Below are 19,968 nucleotides of genomic sequence, written 5' to 3'. Positions count from 1 at the left end.
AAGCACTATCAATTTTCCCCCTGTAACTGTTACCCAGTATAAGGAAAATTTTGCTTTTATAGGTGGGATGTCAAGAGAAGGACCCTCAAAGGAAGCTGTTACAGGGACCAACAGTGCACTTCAATGTACACCATTAGATCAGGAAAAAAATGAACTTCCAAAGCAACATAAATGTCAGGGGAAATTTTGATTTCCCAAGACTCCCCCAACTAGACTCCCCCAACATGGGGACCCCCATAATTGTTAACCTGTAAAGAACTTCTGGCTAGACCACCAGAGGCATGGTTAAAATATTCAGTGTGATATTAAATTTGGAGCCCCTGAAGCTGACAAGGATTTCCCTAGACACTCTAAAAAGGGAGAAGTTCATCTGATAGAACGCTCTATGGTAGGGGTAGTCAACCTGTGGTCCTCCAGATGTTCATGGACTACAATTCCCAAATGCTGGCAGGGGCTCATGGGAATTGTAGTCCATGAACATCTGGAGGACCACAGGTTGACTATCCCTGCTCTATGGAATACACTGATAAAAAGCTTTTAGATTCAAGCCTCTAAACTTCTATACCGCCCGGCTATGACTCTGTCTTGCTAAATAGCAAGTCAGCCTCCCAACTTGGCTGAGCCTCTCCCACTCCCTAAGACAATTCAAGACTTCAAGCTGAAACAGTCAAAGTTGGTACTCCGAGTAGATAACCTTACCACCTCATCTTAAGTCATGCCAAAGCACACAGCATGCCATGCCTTCTTTCTGCCTCCAAGACCTCCCCTAAATTCAAAATCTGCTAATAAAAGAGATTGTGGCTCAGTGGAAGAGCTGCTGCTGTGCATGCAAAAGTTCAACTACTGGCATCTCTGGGTAGAAGGTGGTATGAAAGACCTTGACCTGAAGCTTTAAAGAGCTGCTCCCAGTCTGAGTAGATAATAGTGACACTGACGGACCAATTTCCCTACTTCAATACAAGGCAGCTTTGTGTGGGTATTCATTGCTGAAACAAGAATCCCCACCTTCAAAATAACTCCATATTTACACATAAAAGGATACTCCAGCCCTTCCAACTTTGTAGCTGGATTCCTCCCATAACCTCATAGCTTGTCTATTTCCTTATACTTGCTGAAATCACTGAACCTCCCCACACTGTACCTCAACCCTACCATACCTGGATTCTGGATTCAAGACAGCTTCCCCAACCTTACAGCTGGTTCACTATTTGGACTCCCACTTCTGGCTGAAATGACTGAGCTTTCCCTTTCCTCTGAACTTTAGAACTGCATTCCCAGACCTGATTTTCATCACTTGCTCCTGGATTGGCTTCTTGCCCATCTCTTCTCTTCTGGATAAGGCTTACATGTTTGCTTTCTCCTCTTTATTCCCCCAAAGCACTATTGCTGTGCCTAACTGCTAATCAGTCCCCATTGTTCAGGTTTCCCCCCCAAAAAAACAATAGCTCACAGGCAGGTAGGGTTACATAAAGGTTTTGCATTTGTTGACTGTACTGTCACATTTTGCTGTTCTTGCTTTCTATTCCATAGCTTGTTAAACAAGAAAGATCTTTATTCTCTAACATCATTCTCTTCATCATTCTCTTCATCATTCTCTTCATCATTCTTTTGGAGTGCTGCCCTGAACTGGGATCCTAGTATACAGAGGCAAAAAGTCTCCAAGTGATGCATGTTGGATCTTACATGTGAAAAGGGTGGTTTCCATGTTACAGCTCCTGCATAAGTATCTACTTGGGAAACAAATTCCATAGGTAACTATTTGGATAATAATTCCATGAGAAAATCTGCATACAAAGGACTCCCCAAACAAGGAAATCAACAGATAAGCCAACACCTATTTTGGAGAACCAAAGGAGCTTCAGGTGTGCATATGCAGGATTTACATAGCTGGAGTTTTCACTCTAAGTGTCACGACTGCAGTTCCCACAATTGATAAGGTAAGCTGTTGTCCAGTTTAAAAACAGCTTGCTTGATTGCTGTGAGTTGGTTTGAAGTTATAAAGAATGCCCTGGCAGAGCACATAGTTCCCCTGCCCTCAAATAAATATCTTCTCTGAATCATAGCCTGCAAATAGAGCATTGTAAAGAATCCCAAACTAGTTACTAACCCACCTCCACACACATACCTATGCTAATAACTGGTGATGTAACAACCAAGTCTTTTTCTATTTACAAAAGCTTCCTTGTCTGGTTCATCCTACACTGGTAACTAGGCAGCAAGGTATTTACAAGCCTGTAGGACTGCATTATCATTCAATGTCTTAGGTTTAAAAGATGACCAGAGAAACCAAGAAAGGAGTATGGCTGCAAAGTAAATATATACAGTCTTTTTCAAAGGCGGGGAAAGACACAAAAGTATTGGTCCTCTCGGTCTAAATAAATTCTCTATATTCATCGTTTTGGGTCATCAATATGCTGATGATACCCAGCTCTATATATCCTTATCCAAATCTCCTCCTGGTGTGGTAGAAGTCCTAAATCACTGTCTGGCTGCTGTGGTTAACTGGCTGAAAGTGAACACTGGTCTCCTCTCAAAATCAATTCAGAAAATTCAGCTGCTCCAAAATATTGCAGCTCAGCTATTACCAGGAGCTAGATGGAGCATATTACTCCCATTCTGCAGATACTCCAATGGTTGCTCACTTGTTGCCATATTAAATTTTAGGTATTGGATATCACATACAAATCCCTTCATGGCCTTGGTCTCTCTCATCTGTAGGTCAGCCTCGAGCCCTATGCTCCACCTTGATAGCTTCCCTCATATCAACAGGGGCTTTTGCAGGTGCCAACCTACAAATAGGAAAGATCAACAACTACTCATTTATGTGTTTTCTGTTATGGCTCCCACCTTATGGAACAGCCTTCCCAAGGAAGTCAGGAAATCTCCCACTCCCCTGGCTTTCCATACACTATTAATAATTAAATTATTCAAGAGAGCTTTTTTTTTATAGGATTGTGCTGAACAAACTCATTCACTAACTTACTTGGAGAAATGATTAGCGACTGTGGTCCTGTTACATAATTTTTGCAGTACTTAATGTCATTTTAATAATTATGCTATGTTTCAGCTCTTTCTGATGTTTTCCAAATTTACAATTCAAATTAGCTTGCAATGCAGTATTAGTGACCACCACACAGAAAGTGAAATGCTATAAGAAATTTCTGTTTCAAAAATACTTTTTGCAGTCCACATAAAGAATAGTGTTAGCAATTTCTCTTTTTATATATATATTTCAGTTAGAGTCTAATCAAGCTCAACCTTCTTTAGAAGACACAAAACAGCAAGGCAACAGCCAAAATAGACAGTAAGTCATTAATCTTCTATGTATTTTTTTTCTTCTTGCATGCCTTTCCACTCTTCTAGGGCTCATAAAAGGAAGCTGAAGAAATTCACAGTGCCATCCTAAGCAGGCCTACTCTCAATCCTACTTGGATCTTTCCAGCAGGGCTTACTCCCAGGGAAATGTTTTTTTTTAAGATTGCACTGTCAGTTTTGCTTTCATATCAGTTTCCAATTTCTTTCCTACCACACTCAACAGTCTATTTTGTACATATTGGAACAAATATCCATTTACTCCTGCACCAATGTGAAACTAATTAATGCAACTTTTTCAATTGCTCAGATGGATTCTGGTCAGAGATGTTATCGTCTGCCAATAACACAATGGCAGAATTTAGCACACCAGACTGAAACAGTGAGAAGGCACCCCCTTCTGGATAATGACCTACTTAGGGATACAAAAAGACTTGTGAGAGGATATCAAAAACAAATGCAAAGGAGTTTGCAGATTCAACAACTGACAGTTTTAATTTGTTCCCAGTATTATTTTCTACCATGAAAAGGGCAACAACAGTTCCGCAGCTGCAGTCTATAGCATATCCAATGCAGAAGGAAAGAAGAATTGCCTTCACCCCAGCTCTGCACACTTCTCTACCAGACGCATAGAGTATTCCTTTATACTTTTCTTTAGCAGACAGGTTTGACACACTATTAGTTAGGACGGCGCAAATCTTATTAAGCACATAATTGAGTTTTGGTTTCAGATAGAGATGCACAGCAGTCAAGAGCCTCCCGAAATGCTGAAAGACACCAAATACTTGGTTTTTTAAATTATATAATTAATATTTTAAATACAAACTCATCTATAATTACTACTTTTGAAACAGTAGGTGATTACCGATGATTTTAGTTATTTGGCAGCTAAAAAATAAATCCACAATTCCTGATGTTATAATATTTTAAATATATGAACATATTTATTCTTTGTACAACTGGAATAGGGATTTAAGTATTTATCAGAAGTTGCAGCTTCTAACATTAGATACAAACAAAACTCCAAAGAGAACAGTTACAAAGAAAAAATAAACACCAAAACCAATACAGTAGGGGAGCCAGTTGAATGTTCTAGACTAGGAGGAGTCTGACTTCACAAGACTGCAATGCCGGATCTCATAATGAATAAATAAAATAAATGATGAATAAGATACACTACAGATTTAAGATATCTGAATATTTTAAGGGCTTGGGGTAGGGGGGAAGGAATTCTACTTTGTGTGTGTGGGGGGGGACTAGAGAAAATGTAAGATATGAACTGTTGCCAAAATTATGCCTTTTTAAACAATGAGCATATTATTGTAGTATACTTCATTATCTAGCACTGAAGACAGCGTTACATGCAAGTATCCATGCTAGATGTTTAGTCTTAAAATGCATTTCACACATTCAAAAAGGGACAGCATTTCACAGGGGTCTTTTATTATTAGTGCTTCCTAAAATATTTCCCTATTTTTCCATCAGGGGGAGGGTCTGAATTTTTTCTTTCTTTAATGGGTCTTTTCATTTTTATCCCTAATAATATTTATTTAAATTCTTTATGAGATTTTTTTAGGCCACCCCTTCTCCAAGATGGTCTCAGGGTGGCTTACATCAGGATATAAAAACATGCCAATATAAAATACGTAGTACGATTAAACTCCATCTCCAGAAGGAGCTGTTTCCAACCAGCAAACAGCATCTATGGATTGAGTCTCAGATCCTCAGTCTCAGTCAACGATCCTTTGAGGCAGGGGTAATCAACCTGTGGTCCTTCAGATGTCCATGGACTACAATTCCCATGAGCCCCTGCCAGCAAATGCTACTTGGTTGACTACCCCTGCTTTTAGGGACTATACAAGAACAAAACTGCTGTTCCCAAGTTTGTTGCCACAGAAAAATTAAGCTGCAAGTCATCACTATGATGTTGATTTCTCAATCCCTGCTTTATGTCATCTCCCTCAGAACCTTCATGAAGGCATTTGCCAACACTGATTGTTATACCCCACCTTTTCAAATTAATTGCCTGAGGTAGATCACAATAAAGCCTATGTTCATAGCACAATCATACAGTCAACGAAATGTCTGCCCATAAAACAAAAACAATGGTGATAAAAGCAAAACTGGTCCTTCAGATGTCCATGGACTACAATTCCCATGAGCCCCTGCCAGCAAATGCTACTTGGTTGACTACCCCTGCTTTTAGGGACTATACAAGAACAAAACTGCTGTTCCCAAGTTTGTTGCCACAGAAAAATTAAGCTGCAAGTCATCACTATGATGTTGATTTCTCAATCCCTGCTTTATGTCATCTCCCTCAGAACCTTCATGAAGGCATTTGCCAACACTGATTGTTATACCCCACCTTTTCAAATTAATTGCCTGAGGTAGATCACAATAAAGCCTATGTTCACAGCACAATCATACAGTCAACGAAATGTCTGCCCATAAAACAAAAACAATGGTGATAAAAGCAAAACTGCAGTAGGAAAAGAAAATCCACAGACTCGTTTAAAGAAGGGACAAAAAGCACAAAACGGAAAAGGCACAAGCAAGCAAAAAAGGAGTGTAGATGCCAGGGTGTCCAAAGCTATTACACACCTAACCTCTGAAGGCAGCAAGGTCTCAGGTATGGAAGGAAGCTGTCCTTCAGGTACCCCAACCCAAACTATTTAGGGTTGGGTTGGCTAACATCATAACTTTCAGTCATTCATGGAAACATAGTAGAAATCTGAGTACTGGTACACAATTGTTGTTGGTTTTGGCCTACAGCAATTTTAGCATTAAAGAGAAATGTAGCTAAATAACATTTTGGAAAAGACAAGTAGGTGGGATTGAATCATTTTTAATCTTGCTTCATAAAAAAGGAACTTCTCGTTTGTAATCTTGTGCTACTGGAATTTGATAAAAAAAGGTTTTGGCCCTTTTCTAGTATGAGCCATTTTCTGCTTACATTTGTGGAAATCAGTATTTATTCTAATATGGAAGGAATAGATCCATTTTACGGAGTACCATCCAGTAGCTTCAAAGAAGTAGTTTGAACTATCGTGAATTTCTGAACACAAAGGCAGTCCCACATACAAGGTATCATATTAATCAGAGGTAATCAAAGCATGGATAGCTGTGGTGGCAAAGCTGTTCTTTTCCAATGTAGTGTGAACCCAAAGTTAGTGAAAGGCCACAGGTGCAACTTGACCATCCAATACAAAATCAGAGCCCTGTGGCACCTTTAAGACCAACAAAGATTTATTCAAGGCATGAGCTTTCGAGTGCAAGCACTCTTTGTCAGACTAAGAACTGACCACCATAACAGTAGGAATATATAAGCAAAAGTTAATCCTGTTACATTAGTAAACTGTGTCACAGCATCCAAACACAGCCACATGATAACTCCCTGCCAAACCAGCCAATCAGATCCCTCCAACCCATTTGTAGTTCACAAAGATATATCATTCTGTTGGTCTTAAAGATATATCATTCTGTTGGACTTTGATTTTATTGTGCTGCTTCCGACCAACGCGGCTACCCATTTGAATAGAGGGTTAGACTGAAAAACGCTCTTAAGATGAAAATCCTTCTGGGATTCACAACACCACCCAATTTGGACACCATCTCCCTGATTTACCATGTACCCGTGGCAAGCAGACTTCAGTCTTGTGTGGACACCTCTAGCTTTAGGCCTTAACTATCTCATCACCAGCTCATTTGATACATCCACTACCTTAATCAATATCCGGTTAAACAAAGAGACTCAGATGCCCATCGGTATATGGATGGCACTTCATCCTCAATCTCTAAGCAAACTCTCCAAAGTGGAAGGACAGAAATTTGCAGCACTCTACAACACAAAAGCCACACAGTTAAGCAGAATTCTGCTAGCACCACTGTATGGAACCTATGTAAAAACAAAATCAGGGATACGTGATATAAACTACTCAACATTCCAAACAGGCAATTTAGAAGGATGCCATGGTCAATTAAAAACTGCTGAGAAGTGCAGAGTAATCTACAAGGCAGCACTCTCCCCATCTCACAGTAAAGGTCACCTATCATGTGAGTAAAGCTATATCTATATCAGGGCAGACTGAAACATGCCCAGACAAAAATATTGATATTATCTAGGCCTGTTTCAATACTGAAATGCAGATACAAAAATAGGTGTCCATTAATAAACTTGGCTGATACCCCAGCCTACTAACTATCCATCCTAAAAAATCATAATGTTGACATAATTATGAATTTATTGTTAAAGAATATTCTATGGCAAAGACCCTGTCTTACAAAGCAATTTATATTCAAGGAAATTTAAATGCTCAAAAGGAAGATACCCGAGACTGAACAATTATTTCCCACAGTATAGTGATCAGAGTGATAAACACAACTCTGCTGGTGCATGAAAGAGTAAAAGGAAACCTACAGCCAGTCCCACCTTTCCATAAGCCTGGTTCTATGTAGACAAACCAGTGACAGACTTCAAAAACGTCACCCTTCCCACTTGCAAATGACATATTAGCCATTAAAGAAGGAGGACAAATACTAAGAGGGTCAGAGATGGCTTAACCAAAGCAGCTAAAATGCAACCTCAGGTATTCTGTGTGTCCCCCCCCCCCTTATCAAGCCACAGCTGGGCAGCAATTATAATAACTTCGTAAAAAGCAAATACCAATTCACAAAAGCACATGAATATGTTATATTCTTACGAATGACATTCAATTAAAGGTATTGCTCAAAAGATGACAAGCTCGTTTTCAGCTTGTGTGTCAAAAATGAAAACAAAAGAATTGCAAGGAGGAACAGTAGTTTTACTTTCATTGCTATGACATTGGTAAAGGAATCACAGAATCTGAGTAGGAAGGGATCTCCAGGGTCATCTAGTCCAACCCCTGCACAATGCAGGCACAGTGGTGATCAGCAATTCTCTCAATATACAAGGAAAGGCAATCTGCCTAAGTTCATAAAATCAGAATGACATATTTTAAAAAACAATTGTTCTGATTTTAAGATCCTTATGAATTAAGTTGTAAGCTACCTTACCATAAGACAAGTATTTCAGTGTTGGCAGCCTAAAAGCAAATCAGATTCCAAACACTGATTCCTAATTGTGGGCAGTCTTGAGTGAAATGCAAAGTCATGTACTTAAAAAAAACTGCTGCAGCACAGAGTCTGGTAGACAGATTCAGGAGAGTCACTGAGTGCACACACAGGTTTAAAAGAGAAGACAACAGCGAAGTTACATCTAACAACAGTTCCAAAGAAGCTACATACCGCTGCTACATTTATTTAAATGCAGGGTGGTTTCATTTAAGTCAAGGCGATTTCAATCATAATTTAAAATTACTAGAAAGCAGGACAATTTCCATCACTTAATTAAACTGGTCCATTCTTACTGATAGACTTCCTAATACTTCCTAAATAAAAGAGCATACTAAACATGTTCGCTTTAAACTTAATACTATTTTTGTTACTGGGGAAACTACAGAGCCAGTTTGGTGTAATGGTTAGGAGTGCGGACTTCTAATCTGGCGAGCCGGATTTGATTCCCTGCTCTTTCCCCACATGCAACCAGCTGGGTGATCTTGGGCTCGCCACAGCACTGATAAAGCTGTTCTGACCGAGCAGGAATATCAGGGCTCTCTCAGCCTCATCCACCTCATAGGGTGTCTGTTGTGGGGAGAGGAAAGGGAAGGCGACTGTAAGCCGCTTTGAGACTCCTTCAGGTAGAGAAAAAGCAGCATATAAGAACCAACTCCTTCTTCTTTATTTAAATACATATTTAATACAATATTTTACTCTTTTAGATCCAACCAGAATTTCCACTAGAAAAAATGGGAAGAGAGGATTCCCTTTGACCATCAAAAAGGTCATGTTGGGGATCACAGGCCCTGCATGGACCTTGTGGAATGGAATTTGCCAGCACTGAACAAATAAGCTAGCTGGATGCAAATCATACAATATAATACTCATGAGCCCAGTTAGGACCTCTTCACTACCTCATTTTACTGGGGCGAGGGGAGATGTTCACAAAATGCACTTTCAGCATTCAAAAGCCTTTTTTCCACTCATTTATGAAACTACTAGTAATCAAGCCCGCTGTAGGTGCAATATAGCAGGCGCTAGCTGTTTGTCCTGCCCCCCCCGCGCCGCGGCCTACCCGGGTGATCATTGTCCAAGGTGGGGGCCGCACTGTTGGTGGCGGTGGCGGGGTATCCTCCGTCTTCGGCGGGTGTGGCTCCGGTCGCGGTTTCTGCGGCGGTGGCGGCTGCTCTGCTGGGCGGGGCTTTGCGCCTCTTGCTCCATCAGGCTGCCGGGCAGGGATCCCCCGGCAGCCGTGCTCCTCGCGGCTGCCGGGGGCTCCCTTGCCGGTGGCCTGACGCGTCGGGAGGCGCCTCCCGACGCATCAGGCCGCCGGCAAGAGAGCAACTGCAAGCTGCGCTCCGCACGGCTCGCAGTTGCTCCCTTCGCCAGGGCGGGAATCGGCCAGGCCAATGGTCTGTCCAGAGGAAGGGGCCATCCTGGACAGAGCCCGCCCTAACTCCTCCCACAAAGCCTTTACGGCTTTATTTAGTCCGCGGCGCCCACGGCGCCACGGGCTGTGTTAAGATACTTCATCAATACGGCAATGACAGGGGGAGGCACTGGCAAACCACCCTGTATTGAGTCTGCCATGAAAACGCTCAAGGGCGTCACCCCAAGGGTCAGACATGACCCGGTGCTTGCACAGGGGATACCTTTACCTTTAAGATATACTGCCTTGACCTGGATGGCCCAGGCTAACCTGGCTGCTAAGCAGGTCAGCCCTGGATAGTACTTGGATAGGAGACCACTAAGGAATTCCAGGGTTACTACGCAGAGAAATTTGTACTGTGGACATATGAAGCTTCCTTATAAATCAGTAAAAAAAATTCCACAGGGCCTGCAAAAGGGAGCTCCTCCACCAGGCATTTGGTTGAAGTTGACCGAAACTAAACAACATTTACTGGGCCCCATACCTCCCCTCTTTGAACCCATGCAATGGATATGACCAACTGTGGGCTTGTTAGATTGTTCACCCTGTTAAAATGTTATCTTCTCTGTTTATTGCTATTATTATAATTACTGTTATCTTCATTGATATAATCACATTTGATGTATTGTTCCTGTTGCATTCTATGTGAACCACACCACGCATTAGGGGAGGGTGGTATACAAATGCAATAAATAAAAATATAAGCCCAAACTATCCCAGTATTGTTTATGCTGAATGTCAATGGCTCTCCCAGATAGATCTTTTTGAGTCCTGTTATTAAGAATCCATTTAAAGAGAAATGCTGTCAACTACGCTTGGGACTTGCTATATGCAAGATTTCCACCTGTGACCTTTGTGAATTTCTCTTTGTCACAGGAAACCAGATAATTGGGTGTTGAAAGGCAGCCTCAAGCATGTTGTTTGGCATAAGTCACCCTCCCAGGTACTTCCCTCGCTTTTGAGTAAGAACTTTGGCTGCAATATGTTGTTTTTTTTTCTGTAGATACTATCAGTGCACTTCTAGTAACAGTGCAGGATTGGGCAATACTACAAAGCACAGGGGAAAAAGCAGTTTTCAAAACAAGGTGAGTAGACAAGGAAGTGAATAGCAAAGCAATAAATATAGCCTGCCACTATATTTACCTTGGGTGAAAAAGGAGAGGAACAGATTCAACAAAAGATTGTTCCTGTCCATGAACCTAAAAATTCCAGTTCCGTTCATGGTGGCCCCCAAACCGAATTAAAAAATGCCCTGAACCAAACCACCCAGTTTGGATTATTATTATTATTGTTATTGTTATTGTTATTATTATTATTATTATTTCGATTTATTTCCCGCCACTCCCAAATGGCTCGTGGCGGGTTACAGTGTCTTAAAACCTCACTAAAACTCCCATTAAAAGACTTTAAAGTGTCACAGCATGGCGGCACAATAATAAGATCCCCTTCCTAAAAAAAGGGGTGGTGGAGGAGAAGGAGGTCAACAATGTTCAAGAAGAAGCCCGGGGGAGAGCAGTCGATGTACCCCAGCAGCCCCAGCCTCAACCATAGACCTGGCGGAAGAGCTCCGTCTTGCAGGCCCTGCGAAATGTTGAAAGGTCCCGCAGCTCTTCCGGGAGCTCATTCCACCAGGGCCGAAAAGGCCCTGGCCCTGGTCGAGGCTAGGCGTGCTTTCCTAGGGCCAGGAACGACCAGAAGATTCTCACTTGCAGAGCGCAGAGCCCTGCGAGGGGCATAGAGCGGTAGGCGGCCCCTCAGGTATGTAACATCTGGCATGTAACATGGCTGGCAGCCATTTCACCTGTCCATTATGGAAAGTGGAGAAAAGTGAAACTGACTGATGAAATGGCTTGCAGCCATTTAATCCTGTGGATCTGTGCTGCTCAGCTATTAGGTTTAAATGGCCCAAACAGCTGAAATGAATTCAACAAAAGTCCAGAAAATGTTACAGGAAAGCACTTTCCCTGAACATCCGTTTGAGAGCTCCAAAACAGGCCAAGTTTACGCCAAATTTTGGCTTGTGAACTTTTGTGCCTATCCCTATATAGTGCCAGAAGCTAGATCTGTGTATCTATACCATTTTATCCCACCTGGCTTCCAAGAAGTTCAAGACAGTGTACATAATTCACTTCCACTCCATTTTATCTCCAAAACAGCTGTTTGGTAGGTCAGACCTAGAGATGGTAGCTAGTTCAAGTTTACCAAGTGAGCTACATGGCTGAGTGACAGATTAAACCTGGATATCACTGGTATAAGTACAACACTCTGACATATAGCACATCCCTCATTCAGTTTCTGCTTTTTGTTGTTGTGATAACAAATTAGTATTGTTCAGCAAGAGGAAGAAAGGGTTGAAATAGGCACAGGTCACTGAATATTACTACTTATGTGGTTTATATATGAAGCAGGCTTGGCTAAGAGGTAAGGACACAACACAAATGAACAAAAGTGTCAAACATATATGATCCACAAGTTACATGTAGGTCTTCAATGCCATTCATATGACCTGCAAGTTCTTTCACATTCAAAGCAAGCATCAGCTAAGTATGCCACATGTCCTCAGTTGCTCTTTTCACTTTGTGCAAAAGAAGAGATGCTGCAGGAATATGCACACTTGCTCAAAATGACAGAGCAAATTCAGGAGCCATAAGCAGGCTACTAGCTGCTTGCTTGGAGGCAAGAATTTTAGTCAAACATAAATGCCTTTAATTTCCACTGGGTTCCTCTTCCCCAAAAGACTGCAGTCTTTACTCCAAAATCTTATACCCAGGCTAACTTTCCTCATAACTGCTGGTGTCCACCATGTAAAAGTGATATTACTCAATGAGTATATTAAACTGTGATATGAAGGCCAAGGAAATAAGAAAACCCAAATTCATTCTAGATAAAAGTGCATATCAGTAAAGTAAAAACAGATTTCCAAAGTTAAAATAGTTGCATTTTGTCTAGATTTTCTTTAAAAAGATGACAAATACAAGTGAAGAGAATAGATTACACACCTAATGTTCATTTCCTCAATCCATGCTTTTCAACAAAATTAAGGAGAATCAATATTATTAATATTTCAGTTGTATTATTTTTAGATTAAGAGAATTAATTCTTTTGTATTTCAATGATACACAGTGTGGCTCAACCAAGCCATACATACGTATGTCAAATCAGAACAAATAAGTTTTGACACCTCTGCTACACTAGATGAACTCATACTCCTCACTCTCTCAGGAACAAACTAGATGTTACACACAGTTCTGTGATTACCTTAAGCACTTCCCAATGTGTTATGCACTTCCCTCTTCCAGATGTCCCTCAACTGGCTTTACAGCCCAGAGTTCCAAATGTGGGTGAATATGTATACAGTACTGGGGAAGGGTGTGTATGCTGGAGATGGTAAAAGGAAACAACAGGAAGTGAAAGAAATGTAAGGCATGTATTTCCTCCCATATTAATATTGCTGCTCCCCAGGAAGTAGCTTTTCCTATTTTCAAAGGGCCATCAGGCTATTGCTTTATGCCTCTGAATGTAATTGTATGGTTTGCACCAAGTTTGTAGTGACGTTACAACAGACCATTCAGACAGCAATTCAGAGGAATTTTTAAAAGGAACTGCTGGGTCATTATAGCATAACATTACAATGATCAATAGCCACAAATCTACTTGTGGAGTCATAAGGAGAACTATGTACCTGTACTTTTCCCTTATAACTCCTCAAGGAAAAAAGGCCCACTTAAAAACCTAGGAATTAATATATTACTTAAATAGATCATTATGATGTTAAACACTATAAAGAACTGTCCAGGTTTTGCTGTTGTTTGTTTTTAGTTTTGGTTTTTAAAGCCAGAAAAAGCTCTCTGATATGGCAAGGGAAGCACCAACCAAAGGAGCTGAGGAAAAGAAAAGAGTGCCAGAAGAGGCAGAATATGCACCAAAAAAACCCCACATTTTCCCAAAAGTAGTTTCATTGTGATCTTTCCAACAGATTGTCCCAATCTAGGTTTGGGAAAGATCACAGTGATGTAGAGGAAAATGCAAAAGCAAGACAAAAAGAGGACAACATCATGTGATCGCTCCTGAAAACAGCGCAGCTGTAAGGATGCCAAGGCAAGGTAAAGCATCCTGATCAACATTGCCCCAATAGGGGAAATAAAAACAGCACAACACACCTCACATAGTTTGTCATTTTAATGGAATTAATTTGAAATGTACTCATACATACTTTAGCAAAGGGTGCCAAAAGCCTTCAGAACCTGTCACAATGTAACCAAGCAAGTTTCTCTTTATTAGCCATTTACCCTACAGTCTTGTCCATTATATTTATGCTAGAAATGTATGTAGTGCTGGGGGTTCATAAATCCAAGCACTTTCCAAGGTATCATTGCCATGTTTAGCCTTTACTCATTTCTGTCTTTAGCCACGGAATACTCAAGCAAAATTGTGATTGCAAATGCCATATTTCACGGTATAATTGTTAATTTCACTGAGTCACAAATTTCACCCAATGCTCTTCCTCAAAGTTCCCTCTATAACCATTACTTATCTCATCACAGCAATTGTAACTTAACTCTTTGGCTAGCTTAAGTAGTCATCCTTTCCAGTGTCATTGCTTTATTCCCTGTACTGTTAGAAATTGATTTTCATTTTTAAATAGTTTTACCTACCACAAGTGTTATGCATCATCAACATTTTGACAATCTAATGACAACCAAAGAGTGAAAAGTTAAGAGTTACAGTTCTAATGGCCCACTCCTCCCCTCGTTGCCTGCTGCTGCCATCTCACATCAGCAAAACTCACTAAGCCTCCTATACCAGAGACATACAGTTCCATGCTAAACTCACCTGAATGAGTGCCTGCCAAGCTGGCCTGAGGAGAGACTGCTGTTTGCCATCAAAGGCAAAACTGCTATACCTGCTCGTCCTTTTTCCTCCAGCCCCTGGAAGTAGAAAGGAGGTACAAAGGCCTCTTGGGTGGAATGCCTGTTTGTCTAGGGACAGATGGCTGCCATCAAGGGCAAAGCAACTACCACGTTTTCTGCCCCGCATCTGTCTGTGCATTGGTAAGTTGGCAGCAGATAGATTTGCTAACATCAGTTTAAATATTTGCATTTTTCTTTGGGGCAAGAGTGCCCCCTGAGAGTCCAAAATAAGTAGTGAAGAATGGTGGGGATAAAAACACCTAAATAAATACATTATGGCTGTTTTAAAAATCTGCCAAACAGCACCTACTAAGAACACTATGCAAATGAATCAAAGTAACTGTTGAGTAGATATTAGTCTTCACAAATCAACAACCCTATTTTATCTCGGATAAAAATATTAGGGAATTATGTAAGTTAATACACTAAATGTTGGTTCAGTTTTCAAAAATATGTATTATTCCAATTCATATTTTACCAACATTTTTGCCAGGACCAAAAAAAACTTGACATGGGCCGTGATCATAAGAAGTGTGGAGACAAAATTATATTACAGAAAAGCAGCTTTCCTACAGCCCATTTATGCATCTTCGTCAAAATCTCTTTAGATTTTTGGATACCCTGCAGGATAGCAACCTCTGTTAAAGTTTATTTTCCAGGCTTTTTTCTGTGGCTTGTTTTAACTCTGCTGTTTCCAGAATTCTGTTCTTGTACTGTTTTTAGTGTCACCCAGGTTAGGCCCCAGCTATCTGAAAGAAGGGTGTGTTTATAAATGTTTAAAATAAACAATTTGTCTTGAATTAACCCACTATGGGAGCAACAAACTTATTTATAGCAGTCTGCACTAGCCATACCATAGAGCAGGAGTACCAAAACAGTGGCTCTCCAGAGGTCCATGAACTACAATTACCATGAGCCCTTGCCAGGCCATACTGGCAGGGGCTCATGGTAACTGTAGTCCATGGACATCGGGAGAGCCACAGTTTGGCCACCTCTGCCATAGAGTCATGGGATTATGTGGACATTTTATGAAGTGGTGACCAAAACTTGAATGGGAAGTTGAATGGGAAGACTCCAGTGCATGACACCACAGCTTAATGTCAGCCTTATTGTCATGTAATGTAATGAAAGAGCGGGGTCACTCAAAACATATGACATTGCCTTATGGTAAATCAAATGATTGGTCTACTAAGGACTGCTAGCAGCTACTTTCCAGAGTGTCAGGCAAAAATCTTACACATTAAACACAACCTATCCTTTTAAATGGAGAAACAAGGGATTGAATTTGGGACTTCCTGCAAGTAAACAGGGTGTTCTGCCACTAAGCCGTAGCCCTTTCCAACATCCAAATGCATCTACTATTTCTCCCATGCAAACCCTCCTCATAAGGTTGTCATATTTACCTTTTTGGTACAGGAAGTAATCAAACCTTGCTGCTTATTAGAAACAGTGGACTACTGATTCCAGTCAAAATTAGCAGATCCCGGGATATAAGAAGCTTCCTTATAGAAAATCAAAACAATTTCTCGTTCACGAAGCCATTCCTCCACCCACTACGGATCCCTTAAAAACTGTATAACTCTATCAAGTATCAGTTAAACGATCTATAGTTGCTATGTTCAGTCAGAAACTAATTTTGACACTGGAGACATCACCGACTATATCCAAAATTGGACTATCAAAAACATGCATATCTAAGGAGGAAAAAACCTTGAGCTTCTCCCAATAAGAATTTGGCATTCAGGGATTCCTGTGGCAAGGAAGGCCACAAAGCTACTTCCAATGCAAACCATGAGGAGAATGGTGGTGCTAAACACAATTCAATAATACCAAGGTCGAATTAATTTCTGGTCAGTCTGAAAACACCAGTCTCACACATCCATCATCCGAGACAAGCAGAACAACTTGGGTCACTCTGCAACTGAACAAGTAAAAATTTGACCCTTAGTTATATTATGCAGCTGACTAATAAGTAACCTCACCCCCCCTCATACACAACTAATATCATTATGAACACTCGCAGCTACAATAAAGAAACGGTCTATAAGGTGCAATTAGTAGAGCTAAAAGGAAAAACACAGCTAACAATATATACTTCTTCCTCCGTTTATGCGCTTCAGCATTAGAAACCCCAGGGCCACTACACAAACATCTGATGTCTTTCTACATTCAGCACGGCTGGCCTGAGCCCCAATCCCGAATGAATCCCAAGATGACCCCACCCCACCATTAGCAAAGCCAGCTACACACCCATTACGGAGCAAGGGAGGCCAGCCCATCGATTCACTCCGCTTGCAACCCTCCATAGATACACAGCATTCACAGCACTCAAGGATGATCGCTCAAAAGCCTTACGTGCCTACGAACTTCATCTGCATCTACAGAAAGCGCCACAACATGCTGCTGCCAGGAAACACAGAGCAAAAAAAAGGGAAGCTCTGAATCAACACAAGGGATCGCATCCCTAGGAAAAGGGAGCAATACAAACATCCGGGTGTCCAAAACAGGGATTCCTCTCTATTCTGTTCGGTTTACCCCCATCCGGCATGATTCTTGTACGGTACAGTAAGGGGGGGGTGTAGCTTGCTTGGTGTTTCTGCTCTCAACTGCTTTATCATGGCTAAAGAGAACGGCAATTTGACTTTCATAAATCATACTCGTGATGAAGCAGACCAGGAAGAGTGCAATTGCTGGGGTGGGCATGTGCGGCTTCTCCTCTTCTCAAAGCAATGGAGCCCACCAGAGCCTCCCCACTTTGCGGTCCTCATGCACACCAATCTCCTGCGGCGCCTCCCCATCCCACCTTCATTCCTATTCCAGAGACCTCTCCCCCTCCCTCCCCTCGCACATCCATCCACCCTCCCCACAAAAAACCCCACACCTCCTTCCCGTGGCCCTATATGCCCCAGGGTCACGCCCTTGCCCGTCAGTTCCCCCCTGCCGGCCCTTCAAGTACTCCCCCCCTCCCCCGGCTCGCCTTCCCCACCAGTCTCATATCCGCCCCACCACAACACACACCACACACACGCCCCTTTCTCACGGACCCCTCCTAACACTGCAGCAACCTCCCCCCCCCCAGCGACGACGGCGGTTGTCTGTCTGTCTGTCAGCCCCAGTCTATTCCCCACCCCACCCCAGAAGAGAGCGCGCACAAAAAGGCTCGTTAGCAAGCAACCGCAGCCGGTGCCACAGGCCCCGCGATGCCCGCCCCGTTCTCCAAGGGCCCCGGCGCGGCCCCTCCCCTCCCCTCCCCTCGGACTGGCGAGCAGAGGGGAGCAGGGGGCGGCGGCTGCTCCTGCTGCTCCTGCTGCTGCTCCTGGGGCCGCTTCACAACCGCTCCGTTCATTCATCCATCCATCCATCCTTCTATCTATCCCACGTTCTCCCCCCCCCCCCCTTACCATCGCTGCGCTTGATCTCCACATAGATCCCTATCTGGATCTTGCCGAAGTTGGCCGCTGCCATCGCGTCATGGGGGGGGGGGGAGAGAGAGAGAGAGGAAGGGAGGCGAGCTTGTGATCGGGGCGCAGCCGGGTGAAGGGAGGGGGGAAGGGGGAGCAGCAACAGCGGCGGTGGCGGCAACGGCGGTTTCTACGGGGAAAGGGGGAGGGGGGAGGGAGGAGGAGGAGAAAAAGGCGCCGGCCGGATACAACAGTCGCCGGGAGCTGCTGCGGCTGCGCACGCGGGCGAGGCGTCACGGCAGGACCGGCTGAAGGGGTGGGCGGAGCAGCGGCGGGTCTCCCTGGGAGCCTGCTCGGCCGCCAAGGAGGAGTTTGGGCGATGGGGGGGGAGGGGTCCGGCTCCCCCCACCCCCTAGGGAGCGGCTCTGCCCCCCCCCCCTCCCTCCCCGCCTAATCCCGCTGTTGTGCAGCGCTTGGCGGGCTGTCTCTCCAGCCTCCGAGGATGCCGGCCGGAGGTTATTCTTAGCGCGGCGTGAAAAAGGAGGGAGGGGTTGGCCTCGAGCTCTGGCTGTCCAAGGCTTGAGTAATGTGCGTTGCGTGAAGCCTTGGCTGTAATGTCCTCGAGCTCCGCCCTGCTTGGCGTGAAGAATCATCCTCAAGTGGCCTGTAGTTCCTCCGATGCCTGCCACTGAGCACAAGGGACGCTTGAGCCTGGGTTCCCTGGGGGGGGGGGGATGTCATGTTCCTTTAATACAGATTTAATTTCCCGATACGGAGCTAAACCCCCCCACACACCCCGATAATTCCTGCAGATATTAGAGGGACTAGTTTAAAAGTTGGCTGCCTTTTGTGCAAAGTTTGTCCAGTGACTCTTTTGTACTATCAGCTCGTTTCGAGCTCATGATGCGGATTTGATTTCCTGTAAATGGAGGGGGGTTTATACATTTCTCTTCACAGTTAATACCTTTCACTGTATTGTTATGAGAGTTATAATGTAAACTGCCCCGAGCGAAAGGGAAGGCGGTATATAAATATAAATAAATAAGCAGAATCTGTGTACATGTGAGAATTTACTTAATCTTTCTCGCTGACAGGTAAGATTAATTACAAAAATTAAAGCTATCGTGTAATGTGGTATGTACAATAAAAAGTACCCCACACCTATCCAAGACCTTCAAAATATGTCCTTGTGCTGACCAGCCTATGATGCTTGCTCTTTTCATAGAAAGTGACAAGGTGTATGCTTCGTTTTCTTCCAATCAATAACACTTCTCAGAAACACACAGCTCTGTGGTCTCGTTATGAGAAAAACATAATATTTGCTCTACAAATGGAAGACTGTTCTATATCCCTAAGAATGGGATACAGCCTTTAATGTGTTGTGTCAGTATACTTTGGACAAGAGTAACATAGGCTGGGCCTGGTTTTGTTAGATCTCAGAAGCTAAACAGGTTGGCCCAGGCCAGTATTTGGCTGGGAGACCTCCAAGGAATACCATGGTTTTGATGCAGAGGGAGGCAATAGCAAGCCAACTCGGGTCAGCATAACTCAGCCGTGAGTTAATGGCACTTTCCACCCATCAGTCCCAGCTATTTGATCTTGAATATGACCACCTGTATTGCTCCACCTGTATTGCTTCAGTGCTCTTCGACCATGCAGAAGCAGGTCAAAAAACTGGCAACCCCTGTGTTGGCACCCTTAGTCAGCCCACAGTGCTTGGCAACCCTGAATGGAAAAGAAAAATAGATATCTAGCATTTGTATTACTAAGTCTTGATAAACAGACTATGGAGAGGGGCTATGACCTATCATTACATGCTTTCTTGTCCAAACTACTTGAG

At 42.9% G+C, this 19,968-nt stretch overlaps 1 protein-coding gene across 5 annotated transcripts in view; it reads right to left on the bottom strand.

The window, feature by feature from the left end:
- KIF2A (kinesin family member 2A) overlaps window positions 1-18,340 on the bottom strand; it is a 57,807-nt gene extending 39,467 nt beyond the window's left edge. For 2 of the 5 annotated variants that reach the window (XM_077347212.1, XM_077347214.1), the window contains exon 1: window positions 18,129-18,340. In XM_077347212.1, coding sequence (XP_077203327.1) covers window positions 18,129-18,192 — 64 coding nt within the window. In that variant the 5' untranslated portion in view covers window positions 18,193-18,340. Of the gene's footprint in view, window positions 1-16,977; window positions 16,997-18,128 lie in introns of those variants that run through there. The other 3 variants (XM_077347216.1, XM_077347217.1, XM_077347215.1) reach the window with 3 other exon arrangements.
- Between the last annotated feature and the right edge of the window lie 1,628 nt (window positions 18,341-19,968).

Source organism: Paroedura picta, chromosome 7, assembly GCF_049243985.1.
Source record: "Paroedura picta isolate Pp20150507F chromosome 7, Ppicta_v3.0, whole genome shotgun sequence".
In the NCBI taxonomy this organism is placed as follows: Eukaryota; Metazoa; Chordata; class Lepidosauria; order Squamata; family Gekkonidae; genus Paroedura; species Paroedura picta.
This window is presented reverse-complemented; position numbering and strand designations above follow the sequence as displayed.